General features: G+C 40.6%; 1 protein-coding gene, 1 long non-coding RNA gene and 1 pseudogene across 3 annotated transcripts; 2 read left to right on the top strand and 1 right to left on the bottom strand.

Moving 5' to 3' along the window:
• Nucleotides 1-125: 125 nt before the first annotated feature.
• Nucleotides 126-2,876, bottom strand: LOC104789169 (putative tRNA pseudouridine synthase; annotated as a pseudogene). The gene is made up of 6 exons (XR_015598057.1): nt 2,816-2,876; nt 2,274-2,386; nt 2,027-2,175; nt 1,739-1,883; nt 1,246-1,638; nt 126-662 (listed from the first exon to the last, which is right to left on the bottom strand). The product of XR_015598057.1 is annotated as a putative tRNA pseudouridine synthase (transcript).
• A 5,125-nt stretch (nt 2,877-8,001) lies between these two features.
• LOC104786605 (uncharacterized) lies at nt 8,002-9,608 on the top strand. The gene is made up of 3 exons (XR_767551.3): nt 8,002-8,161; nt 8,378-8,500; nt 8,586-9,608. It is a non-coding gene; the product is annotated as an uncharacterized LOC104786605 (long non-coding RNA).
• Nucleotides 9,609-10,316: 708 nt separating this feature from the next.
• Nucleotides 10,317-11,744, top strand: LOC104786606 (F-box/LRR-repeat protein At2g43260). Its single transcript, XM_010512044.3, has 2 exons — nt 10,317-10,770; nt 10,852-11,744. The coding sequence occupies exons 1-2, from the start codon at nt 10,623-10,625 to the stop codon at nt 11,658-11,660; spliced, it is 957 nt and encodes a 318-aa protein (XP_010510346.3). The 5' UTR covers nt 10,317-10,622; the 3' UTR covers nt 11,661-11,744.
• The last annotated feature ends 1,756 nt before the right edge of the window (nt 11,745-13,500 follow it).

Consider the following 13,500-nt stretch of genomic DNA (forward strand, 5'->3'; position numbering starts at 1 on the left):
AAAAATGTTCGAAAAGGTAAAATGCAAAAACAACATTTTACCATTGCATTGAAACAGAGAGACCTTAATGTGTGTGTGAATCAAGAACAATGTGAAGTGAAGAAACTTTATATGCTTCTCAAAAAAAAAAACTTTTATCAGATTCAATGTAAATGAAACATCAATCATATAACAAATTCTATCAAAGGTGCACAAAAAATAGATGTGATTAATGTTAAGACTCTCATACAGCTTGATGAACAGCTACTGAAACAGAACTAACCTCTTCATCACCATCTTCAGTCTTCTTCTTGGCCATCCATGGTTTTGCGGCTGTCCACTCTTCCCAACCTCTCCTTACATCTTTCAATTCCTCGTCTATCAAACCATCGTCTATCAAACCATCGTTTCTCAGAATCCAAAAAAATACTCAGTTGTGGAACCATCACTGCTCTGTAAAACTCCTCTATTTCCTTCTCCACTTCTTCTGATTCACCCGTTGCTTCCACCACCGGCCTCTCAGGCAGTATACGCACTTCGAAACTGTTTCCTCTCAGGATCAGTACTTCAGATGGAGCAAGAGGCAAAACGATTCTTGTGAACTTGTTCAGTGATAGTCTTATGATATCTCTAGGAAGCAGCTCTCTCTTCACTGCCACAGCTGTCCCAATCATCTTCCGTATCTAACGTCCAAACATATTACAAAATTAACAATGATACTATTCTAGTTACACTACTATAAGCAATCCATGTTTTTTTTATACAGTAGAACCTCTATAAGTTAATACTCAGGTAAATTAATAATCTCTATAAATTAATAAATTTCTCCGGTCCCAATTTGGGACTAATGTAATTTTGGACACTATTCGATAATATAATAAAATAATATTTTTTTTGAAACTCTTTTCTAAATATATGGTCCCATCAATAATATAAATTAATAATTATATAAAATTATCTAAATATATGTATATATCTATACATTAATTTTTATTCAAGTTTATTTATAATATTTTTACTCTATAAAAATCTTTGAGTGCTATCTTCAAAACATGATAATTGTTATTTTCATTGTAATTGCTTTTATAAAAATATTAGTTATAACGATTAAATCTTATTTTTAATATTTTTTTACCAAATTAGGAAAGTCTCTCTATAATTTAATAATTATTAATTTATCAGATAAATTAAAACCTCTATAAATTAATAAAATTTCATGGTCCCGACTTTATTAATTTATAGAGGTTTTATTGTATATAACATTACCTGATGTAACATGAATGATTCTCCCCATATGGAGATTTCTACAAAGCCAAATCCAAGTGAATTCTCCAGCTTTCCACTACTACACCGAAACACTTTTCTGAAATGAGCACCACTCAGCTTATCTGTCTCATCTGGCTCATACAACCATCTTGCACGACTGTTCACCTGAGAGTTATCAGAATCAGGAGGAACATGTTCACTAGATTCACCAATTACTTCTTTTTCTTCTTCTTCTTCTTCAAGTTCTCTGTGGTTCTCCTCTGTAAACTCTGTTTCTGATGCTTTGACTGATTTTGGTTGTCTTGGAGGGCGTCCGTTTCTTTGTTTCATAACTTGGTCAGATTTCCTTCTGTACCGTGACCGCTGTATATAGTTATGGAAAGGATACTCACCCTACACAATAAAAAAAAAAAAAAAAAACAGTGCCAATGAAGCAAAAAATGTAACAAACTTGAAGTCTTTAATAACCAAAGAAACGATGCAAAGCTCTCACCTCGAATTCTTTTAAAATTTCGTTGAAGTCCGTAATGTGATAGTCAATCTCATCTGAAGTAAAGCTACTCTTGATCCCGATAACATCAACAGGAAGAAGGTACGAATATTTCCTAAGTTTACACTCTCTTCGGGGATCAAACCTCCTATGAAGACACAAAGCTTATAATTGTAAATGAGTCAAGCATGAGACTGCAACCCTATGATTTCAAAATCTTATTCAACTTTTCAAAAGCTAGAATCATATAGCACCAAGACCAGGACCATTATAGAAGGTTCTCTCACTCACCTATTTGATGGTAAAACACTGAAAACTCTGATATTCTTAGGAAGGTGTTTGCTAATGGATTTAGCAAGAACAGTGCCTTGAGGATCATCCTTCCACGCTGTCTCAGGGATCTCCATTTTCAACGATATTGATGTCGCCAAAGAATGAACCTAAAACGAAACGAAATCCAAAGGCATACATAGTGTATATATGTATAAGAAGACAATCATTAGCTATGGAAACAAAGCCAAAGAAAAGAAAAGCTTACTCCTTTATCAGTTCGACTACTTCTAGCCCAACCAATCTTATGAAGATCACCATAGTTACTATCTCTAATCCCACCTGCCTTATATATAGCAACTTCCAGTTCACTTTCAATAGCTACAAATTCAAAATATGCACTTGAGCTTAACTTAGCATACTAGTGAACACAAAAACATGATGATGATCTTTTTACCCAAAAAAACAAAAAAACATGATCTCTACAGAGATGTACAAGGTAAGATACCTACGAAATTTGAAGTTGCAGGAACTAGTAGAAGAATGAGGGTTTAGGGTTTAGACTATCTTTATCGGAGGTTTTTAGCGAAAGTTCTTAACTTGAATCTGATTTAAAAATAAATCAGAAATGGCAATAATACTAAGAAGAGCTTCTTAATTAAGGAGTTTAAGAATCTCTAAGAACCATCAACGTGGTCAAAAATGGTTGGGTGTATTTCTAATATAAAACAAAAAAAAATTGATTTTTCTTTTTCTTCTCTCTCGAAACTCTCGGTGAGGTGCGAGACTTGGTTGGATGAACAAGGAGACCAGCAAATTGGAACTTTTCCTTCACCAATTCGGAGATGGTTGATAGGCTAAGGATCCCCATTGCCTTCATGAAGAAGAGATGCGAACCAAAGGTAGAAGAACAAGACAAGGTTGGTCCAAGAAGCAAAGTGGCTGAAGGAAGATGGAGTGAAGTGTGGGAGAGACTCTTCCCCAAATAGAGTCTTTAGTAATGTTTTATCAATAAGTGAAGTGTTGTCGTTTTAAGTTACAAACCTTATGAGTTGTATTTAGGCTGTCCTGTTCTAGGGTTGCCGCATCTTATCAATCATTAAACAAATATTCACTCTCTCTCTTCTCTCTCTCACTCTCTGATTGTTGGTCACGTCGCCGATAATCTATCCGTTGAGTCACCGGCTTAACAAATTGGTGCTTTCGTTGAGAGCGTGCGATGGCTCCTCAGACAAACATGCCCGCCGTCGTCACGGATCCGAATATCCCTTCACTGGAACTCGAGGAAACCTCCCAATCTCCGTTGTCACTAGAGTCACTCACTCAGCGCTTGGAAAAACACGACAAGGTTCTGGTGTATCTGCAGGAAGCTGTGTCACAAATCTTGCGCAACCAGATCTACGGTACCACTGGCAGCGCTACACCACCTGGGTTTTCAACTCCATCCCCAAGTCCTCAGTTTCAAACCTCTCCGTCAACCACGTTGGCGTTGGAGAAGCCGAAGAGTACCGGGATCTTGACACCGCCGCCAGAGAACCCCATCCGACCCTCTGAGCTATAGATCCCTACTCCGTCCTTCGACCCGCGACAACAGTCCCCCAGATTCAGGCGAGTCGACCTTCCGACCTACGAAGGCGGTAACCCGGAAGACTGGATTTTTCGCGTGGAGAAGTGTTTTGCAACAAATCAAACCCTCGAGTCTGAGAAGCTCGAGCAAGCACTCTCTTGCTTGACTGGCCAAGCTGTCAATTGGTGGCTGTATTCTCACGACCGCTTACAAATCGTGACGTGGAAGGACTTTAAGGACCGGTTCAGAGAGCGGTTCAAACCTAGTCGGGGATGCTCTCCAGTAGACCATTTGATGAATCTAGCGCAGAAGGATACTGTTGATGAGTATCGTGCTCAGTTTGAGGAGTTGTCCATTGAACTTCCCCATGTTCCAGCCGATGTCTTGGAAGCAGCCTTTCTCAAGGGGTTGAAAAAGAGCCTGAGGGATCCGGTAGTCCGATCGAGACCTACAGATCTTATTGCGATGGTAGACATGGCTCGTTTAGTGGAGGCTCAGGAGTCAGAGAACGTGGGCTATCAGGCACGAAACTTTTCTCGTCCGGTGATAGGCAGTGCTTCCCAACAATATTCCACTACTCAACGGGGAAATGAGTGGAACCCTGGCAAGAAACCTTTTGATAACTCCAAGGAGATTCGAAAAACCAACACGGGGCAGGAGAACAAAGGGTTTAATCCTTGTAGACATTGTGGGGAGAGGTGGTCGCTGGGACACAAATGTAAGCCTCAGCATCTGAAATGTTTGGAAATGGATGAGGAAGAAGAAACTGAACATTTAGCCATGGAGGAACAAGAGCCCCAGGAGGCAGGGTGTGAAAACAAGGAGAAGCAGGAGGTTTACACCTTAACTCGGGGATCTATAGCTGGGATGACTTCGAAGAAGGCCATGAAAATGAAGGGACAGATACTTGGCAGAGAAGTCGTGGTGTTGATAGACTCGGGAGCTACCTGCAATTTCATTTCCAACCGGTTAGTCAAGAAAATGGGGTTGGCCATCACTAGTAACAGGGAGTTTGGAGTGATAGTTGGCGGAGACCAGATCCTTAAGGGGAGAGGTAAGTGTAATGGAGTGTTGTTGGACATACAAGGCATTGAGATCATGGAGGAATATTCAATCTTCGAGATAGGAGCCACCGATGTGATCTTGGGGTACGGTTGGTTGGAAACGCTGGGAGACACTCGCATCAACTGGCTCAATCGCACTTTAAGCTGGAAGATCGGTAGGTTGTGGGTAACACTGGTGGGTGATCCTGCTCTGTCTAAGGAAGAGGTTTCTCTCAAATCCATGGAACGGTTGATGCAACACAGTGGTGAAGCGTATCTGTTGGAGCTGACCACCCTATTCCAAAACAATGAGCCACCCTCCAAGAAACCCCACGCGCAGGAGATACAGTCAGTCGTGAGCAAATATGAAGGCGTTTTCGAGCCACCTTGTGGATTATCTCCTAAGCGCAACAGGGAACATGCCATTACATTACAAGCAGGCACCTCCCCGGTGAATGTGCGACCCTACAGGTACTCCTTTATCCAAAAGAATGAGATTGAGCATTTGGTGAAGGAGATGTTGGAAGCTCAGGTGATCAGACCTAGCATCAGCCCTTACTCGAGTCCAGTACTACTTGTTAAGAAGAAGGATGGAGGATGGCGTTTCTGTGTAGACTACCGAGCCCTGAACAAGGTAACTATCCCAGATCGTTACCCCATACCGGTGATAGAGGAGCTCCTCGATGAGTTGAGTGGGGCCACTGTGTTCTCCAAGATTGATCTGAAGTCAGGATACCATCAGATCAGATTGAAGGAAGAAGATGTGGAGAAAACAGCTTTTAAAACTCACCAGGGGCATTATGAATTTCTAGTCATGCCTTTTGGCTTGACCAATGCACCGTCGACCTTCCAAAGTATTATGAATGACCTCTTCAGGCCTTATCTGCGAAGGTTTGTGTTGGTGTTCTTCGATGACATTCTGGTTTACAGCCCTGATGTCCAAACGCATAAGACGCATTTGGAAACGGTACTCTAACTGATGCAGAAGCATAAGTTTTTCGCTAACCGGAAGAAGTGTTCTTTTGGAGACAGCAAGGTATCATATCTAGGCCACATCATCTCGAAGCAGGGTGTAGCAGCTGATCCCGAAAAGATAGCAGCAATGTTGGAGTGGCCAGTGCCTAAGAACATCACGGAGCTGAGGGGTTTCCTAGGACTAACAGGCTACTACCGCAGGTTCGTAAGAAACTATGGACAGATTGCGAGACCATTAACTGAGCTGTTGAAGAAGAATGGGTTTTGTTGGTCTGGGGAAGCAATGACAGCGTTTCAAACTTTAAAAGAAATGGTTACCAGCTTACCAGTGTTGTGTCTGCCAGATTTTACTCAGGAATTTACTATCGAGACGGATGCTTCTGGAGTGGGAATTGGTGCGGTGCTATCACAGAACTGGAGACCGATAGCGTTCTTGAGTCAAGCCTTCTCGTCATCTGGACGCATTAAGTCAGTCTACGAACGAGAACTCCTGGCAATTGTTAAGGCAGTGTCTCGTTGGAAGCACTACCTCACGGGCAGAGAATTCATGATCAAAACTGATCAGAGGAGTCTGCGACATCTCTTGGACCAAAAGGCAGTATCCTCTGTTCAGCAAAGATGGGCCGCAAAGTTGTTGGGATTGACCTATCGTATTGAGTACAAGCCAGGAGTGGAGAATAGGGTGGCGGATGCTTTATCCCGTCGACCTCAGGAAGAAACCTTATTGCAGTTGTCACTCACTGCTCCTCTCACCTTCGACAAGGAAATACTTCAGACAGAAATCAAAGCAGATAAGGAGTATGGTTCTGTGCTGAGTGAAATGGAGGCAGGCCTGTCAAAGGAGGGGTTTCGACTGGAGCAAGGGTTACTGTACAAGGAAGGGAGGTTAGTTATTCCTGCAGGCTCTTCATTGATTCCCTCATTACTTGAACAGTTCCATTCGAGTATGACAGGTGGACACAAAGGTGCATTGAAAACTTTCAAAAGGTTGACTCAGGAGGTGTATTGGAGAGGAATGAGAAAAGATGTTGTCAAATACATCACCAAATGCCAAACCTGTCAGGAGAACAAATACAGTACTCTGTCCCCCGCGGGTCTTCTTGCTCCCCTTCCCATTCCCAAACAGGTATGGACTGACTTAAGTTTGGATTTTGTAGAAGGGCTCCCAAATTCTAAGGGGTTCAACTCTATCTTGGTGGTGGTGGATCGGCTCAGCAAGTACAGCCATTTCATCCCATTGAAGCACCCGTATACGGCTAAAACAGTAGCAGAAGCTTTCATACGGGAGGTGGTCAAGCTTCACGGGTTTCCAGAAACTCTGGTGTCGGACAGGGACAGGATCTTTTTGAGTAACTTCTGGACTGAGTTGTTTAAGTTGCAGGGAGCGGCCTTGCATCAGAGCACCGCATACCATCCTCAAACCGATGGGCAAACAGAGGTGGTTAACCGATGTTTGGAGACCTACTTGAGGTGTTTTGCAAGCCGCAGACCTTCCTGGTGGGCACAGTGGCTTCCATGGACAGAATACTGGTACAATTCGTCATATCATTCCTCAACTCAAACAACTCCTTTCTTAGCGGTTTATGGCAGAGAACCCCCACGCTTGCTGAGATACGGTGACACACCGACTGCGAATGCTCACGTGGACGAGCTGCTGAAGGATAGGGACAGCTTACTCGTTGAGTTAAGAGAGAACTTAGAAGTAGCACAAGCGAAGATGCAGAAGGGAGCCAACAAACATCTCCGAGATGTTGAGTTCTCAGTTGGGGAGTGGGTCTATTTGAAGCTGCGACCTTATAGGCAGAAGTCAGTAGTAGTAAGAAAGAATGAGAAGTTGGCTCAGAGGTATTTCGGACCTTATCAGATCAGTGAGCGGATTGGGAGAGTGGCTTATAAACTGGAACTCCCGAAACATAGCAACATACACCCGGTTTTCCATGTCGCACAGTTGAAAAGAGCAGTACCGGCAGATTATGTTGCTCAAGAACTACCTGCCATCCTCACCCCGACGTTTGAATGGGCGGTCGAGCCGGAGAAGTTTGTGGACATTCGCAGAGGGAGTCAGACTAATGAGACAGAAGTGTTGGTTCAGTGGAAAGGTCTACCTGCTGTGGAATCTACCTGGGAATCACTCTCAGACTTAATGGCCCAGTTTCCGGATTTCGACCTTGAGGACAAGGTCGCCTTATTACGCGGGAGTATTGATAGGCTAAGGATCCTCATTATCTTCATGAAGAAGAAGATGCGAACCAAAGGTAGAAGAACAAGACAAAGTTGGTCCAAGAAGCAAAGTGGCTGAAGGAAGATGGAGTGAAGTGTGGGAGACTCTTCCCCAAATAGAGTCTTTAGTAATGTTTTATCAATAAGTGAAGTGTTGTCGTTTTAAATTACAAACCTTATGAGTTGTATTTAGACTGTCCCGTTCTAGGGTTGCCGCATCTTATCAATCATTAAACAAATATTCACTCTCTCTCTTCTCTCTCTCACTCTCTGATTGTTGGTCACGTCGCCGATAATCTATCCGTTGAGTCACCGGCTTAACAATGGTCAAACACCAATCTCTTTCCCATGGTATGTTCGATCATACTTTTGTATCAATTTCTGTTTAGTTGAGGATTTAGAAATTAGTGTTCTTTGATTTGGGAAAATTAGGGTTCTTTGATTTTGCGAAAATTAAACCGTGGGTCATACTCTCGATTTCAATGATCCGTAGATTAGCTTTGTTCCTTTGATCAATCGAGTTCAAAGTTTTGATTTTTTTCTTTTTTTTTGATGACGATTCTGCAGTTGCTGTTGGTGATGCTGTAGTTACAGTTTCTAAAGCTTCTTAATCTAGTATTGTTGCTGTTGTGCTTGCTTCAAGTGTTTCTGATGAGTCTAAGCTTAGTTCTGCATCAGGTTTAGCTTCAGGTAACTTTAGTTAGTAACAAGAGAAGTTTGAGTCTTGTTTATTACGGTTTTGGAACTGATTTTGGGTGTTTACTTGTGTCTATAGGCATAGTGCTTGGTTTGTTTCAAGATAGTAGGTGTAAGTTTGAATCAAAGAAACCATCTTTGAAGTCTGTTGAGGTAAGGCAGAGGAGGTAAGGCATGATCATATCACGAAGAACAACAGCACACCTGCACATTGTCAAGAATTGTTAGAACACAGACTGTGACGAGATAACTACACGATTCAAAAGAACGACCATGTAATTACCTATAGGCAGTCGACACTTGTAAGGGAGAAGCATTGGCATAGCCACCCACTGTTATGGGAACAGAAAACTCTGCTTCAAACACGGGCAGGACACCCAGTTTTCCCGGGAAAACAAACTGCTCTTTAGTAAACACGGGAAGGACACCCAGTCCTTCAACAAGTATTGGGTTTGTATTTTCACTTCCATATGTCCTTCTATGTGTTTTCTTTGAGTATGATTATTGTGTGATATGTTCGTGAAGGACTTTGAGTTTTAGTCTTATTTATTCTCAGTTCTTTTAACCATTTAGCAAGGGCTTTAGGCGCCCAATTATTTTAACCATTTAAGGGGCATCAATTTTGAAAAAGCTTCGGTGGTACAGTGGTTTGGTACCCCTTTACTCTCCTTCAGCAACACGAGATCGAACCTCAGGAGTAGCATTTTTTTCCCAAGTGTTTGTTAATGGGCAAAAGAATTATCACTGTCATGAACGAAGAACGAAGTCACAAACTTTGTTCAGAAGAATGCTTTTCCTCATCTCCATATGAATTTGATAAGCACATAGTCTATTTGAGGCATAAGAGAATGAGGAGGCACGTGAGAAGCTTGCTTGAAGATGAAGAAGATATTTTGAGTATCTGCAACAAACTCTTTCTTAGTATAAATACAAAAATACTCACTCTCGTTGTTTAGAGAGTTTTATGTTGATTGATGTAGAAGCTTCTCCTGCGTGAGAATGGTGGATGGTGAGCTAACAAAGATGATGTGTTAGCCATCTCCTTGGGTTTGTACATTGATCGGCGATAAGTAATAAGAGTTTGCGTACTCTGTTCTTATCATAATTAGCCAATGGATTAAACTTTAATGTTAATGCATATGGATCTTGAAAGCAAAATCAACAGAATCTTTGTTTTTGTTTTAATACTGGCCGGAGGATATTTAGGTAACTTCTTGAGATTTATAGGCCACGATTGTGGTCCTGATGTCTTTAGGGTTGAGACGGTTGTTGGATTATGTATTTTTGTAATGACTGTTTAGAAAAACAGAGCACTTTGTGATCACCAGTGTTATGCACTTATGCTTCCAGTGCAGGTATATAGCTTAGCTTGTATATGTTTGTTTCGATCAGCTCTTTTGTTTGGAGACTTATCCTTCCATTTTGCCATGGAAGCTCGAGTATTGAAAGGTTCACGGATTATCACTTCTCAGATATGACGCCTTAGGGACAAGGTCACTTTCTCCATTTTTAGGATAACCAATTTAGCATTGGATACGTATTGTATGATTTGATTTACTTGGTGTGTTGTGTGTTCGACTTCTTTAGCTTTAAAATAGCTTTTACCGTTTTATGGAATTGTTTCTTTCACTTGTATACTCTTCTAGAGTCTTGAGAGAGAACAAAATAACTCAGTACCTTTTGTTAGGGCCGTATTTGGAGCTCCTTGATTCGGGTCTGGCCCAAGTTCAAATATATACAGAACTTGTGGATTTCGGGCCAGGCCTGACATGCCGCCAGTGTATATAATATATATACTGTATTGATAAGAGAGAGAAAGACAGACATGAGGGTGGAGGAAGAAGAAGAAAAACCTAATCCGACGAGGGACCTAGTTCCAGATCTAATAGAAGAGATCTTGGTAGGACTACCCTTGAGATCCATCCTCAGATTCAAAATCGTCTCAACCCAATGGAGATCAATACTGGAGTCGAGGAGTTTCGCAAGGAGGAGGAGGCGTAGGAATAAGATTCACATCCTAGCGGTCAGAGACAACCGGACCGAGTCACAGTTCAAAGGAGACGAAGAGGTCGAGATAGTCTATTTATAATGTGAAGCCGCCGCCACAAGACCTTCGATGACGTGTGATGGTCTGGTTTGCATCCCCGAACCAGGCTGGATCAACGTTTTGAACCCTTGCACGGGAGAACTCCTTAGATTCCCATCGGGGCCAAATCCAGTAGATACCAGTCGCTACGATCACTATGATCGGCCAGTTCGTGGAGGTATTTTTATATATAATGTTTTTTCCGGATAATTAATTAAACAAATATTCATTAATGGGTCTGAAAAAATCGAAATCGCAGAATTTAGGTTGGATTTTTTGGATTTTTTCCCGGGATATTGGTCGATGGGGTTTGGTAAGGATGAAGTTAGTGGAAGCTATAAAATAGTGAGAATGTTCTTTGATACCGACCAAACTGAAATTCTTGATATTAACATTGGTGAATGGCGGAAACTCCCAAGTCCTCCTTACCCTGTGGAAGCCTTTAAACATTCGGCCTTTGTGAATGGGTCCATCTACTGGTACCAATTAATTGATGGTTACAAGATACTCGCTTTGGACCTTCACACTGAACAGTTCCGTGATGTCCCAAGACCGCTCATGTGTCCTTTAGCTGCCCCTCTAGTCAACCTTGATGATCGTCTAGCCCTGACCACCATTTATATTGCAGATTCATATGAGAATGCAGAGATATGGATCATGGATACAAAAGAAGAAACATGGACCAAAATTTACTCAATACGTATATTGCCTATATATCGTTACCCCCGCCCCACGTGTTGGATGTATTGCATTCCACTTACAATTTCGAAGCAAGGGAATTTTTACTTCTACGACATCGAGAAGAGGTTGTTCAAATATTATCCGAAGATTGACCAAGTCTGTTGTATCAATAAACACGTTCGTGTTTTATCTCCTTTTGTTGAAAATATGATCCCACTCCAAGGTCCAAAAATCATGACATACCCACCCGGATTTCAGTATTCAGAATCTAGGATATCCAAAATTTTTAGACAAATCAAATTGCCTACTACTTTGTTGCTTACCACCACTGTTGTGGCTCTTGTAATTTTTCGTTTTTCTTCTGCTTCGTCTAGGTCTTTATGTTAGGATATATATTGTGATTCTTTGTGTTTCCTCTTTTCTTTTAATAACTGGATTGATGCCAACTACGATTGTTTTCTTAAAAACAAACGCTGCTTTTATTTTTTTTGCTTTACAGATTGAATTTATAGTGTTCACTTGTGTATATTTTTTAATTTGTAGGTAGGTGCAACAGTTTCGACTCTGAATCAGGGTTTAGGATATTTCAGGTAAAGGTGATGGGAGCCTTAGACGACCTCTTCTGATTTGGTGGCCCAATGTTGAGCTTTGGAAACTAGAGAGCATGGTACACGTACAAAGATTACAGATAAGCGGTGGTAGTTTCAGAGAAAATAAAATCTTGCATAACCTCACGAAAAACATGTTGCACCTCACGAAGTACATATATTACAGACAGCTGATTACAGATAAGCGGTGGCTTCCAAATCTTTAAGAAATAGGTGTAGCTCACAATCAAGAAAAACATGTAAATTAAATCCAATTGGTGTTTGAAACTTGAAAGACCAGAGTAAACTTCTAATACAGAACGGTAGAAGATAAATTCGACTTTGGACTCGTTCAAAACAGCTATATTTACCAAAAGGCTCAAAAATCACAATCAACAAAAGAAGACCAGAGCCTACAACACCTTCCTGTGAATAAATTTTTTTCTGAGTACATCAATACATATGACACAAAGTGGCAGTTTTCTTACAAGATGAAAACATAATAGTACACTTTACACCAACACACATTACGACACACAAATGGATGGTTTCTCATCACACTGTACCTATGGATGTATATTGCAAACCCTCAGATTTTTCAACAATGACCAGCTTGGACTGCAATGCACCTGTTGTTTGTTTGACTTGCTCGATCTTAGCAACAACCCAAACGTTGATGAGCTTGCCTCTCTCATAACTGAACAACTTCCTCAAAGCAGCCTTTCCTTGCGAAAATATGGACAAGATATCCTTAGTAGCTAGCTGTTCTCTGTCAGTGAGAACGTGGAGTAGGGTAAGAAAAAATCGCCAAAAGCCTTCTGATTTAACAAAGGAGAAGGGGCGGACGCACGTTGACCGTGGGTGTGGCACGTGCCCCACTCTATTTTTTGCTTTTCCTTGAATAAATAGTATAATATTTATTTATATACCCCCTAATTTTTGCTTTTCCTTGAATAAATAGTATAATATTTATTTATATACCCCCTAATTTAATTATTAGTCTTACTAGTGCCCCATACTAAATATTTGTTTGCATCCGCCCCTCAGCTCATTAAGCGTCATCATCTCGTTGACTGATCTTCTGAACAACTCTTGATCATATATCATAGTAGTATAGTCACCTTTTGTTTTAATAAAAACAAATGCATGTCGGCCAAACAAGTTAATTTGGGTTTGCGAAGCCCAACCTAGTACCAAGAGCCTGTACAAAATAAACAAACATGGTTGCAAAACCTAAATGTAAAACTAATAATAGCCCAAATGACTTAAATCCACTGTAAAATATTTTTCATTATTCTACTTTTAAAAACTATATGATCTAAAAGTTATGTATCTTGTTAAAATATATATATATATATATATATATATATAATATCCTTGTAATACTATTTAGAATGAGTTTGTCCAGCCAAAAAAATTGTGGATTAGGCTATACAATTATTTTTGCTATTTTTATCAGTCGTTAATTATTTTTTTTTCGCTATAATGTATATCCTTTTATTTTCTAATTGGAACCCTGATCCTAGATCAGTGAAAAAAAAAAATCTGACGGACAGTAACATCTCCTAATCCAATGTGAAATAGAAAATGCATAATTTCATATCGTAAAATTATATTGAAGTCCATTGAAAAAAAAGGGG

This window comes from Camelina sativa, chromosome 5 (genome assembly GCF_030686135.1).
Source record: "Camelina sativa cultivar CO46 ecotype springtype chromosome 5, ASM3068613v1".
NCBI lineage: Eukaryota > Viridiplantae > Streptophyta > Magnoliopsida > Brassicales > Brassicaceae > Camelina > Camelina sativa.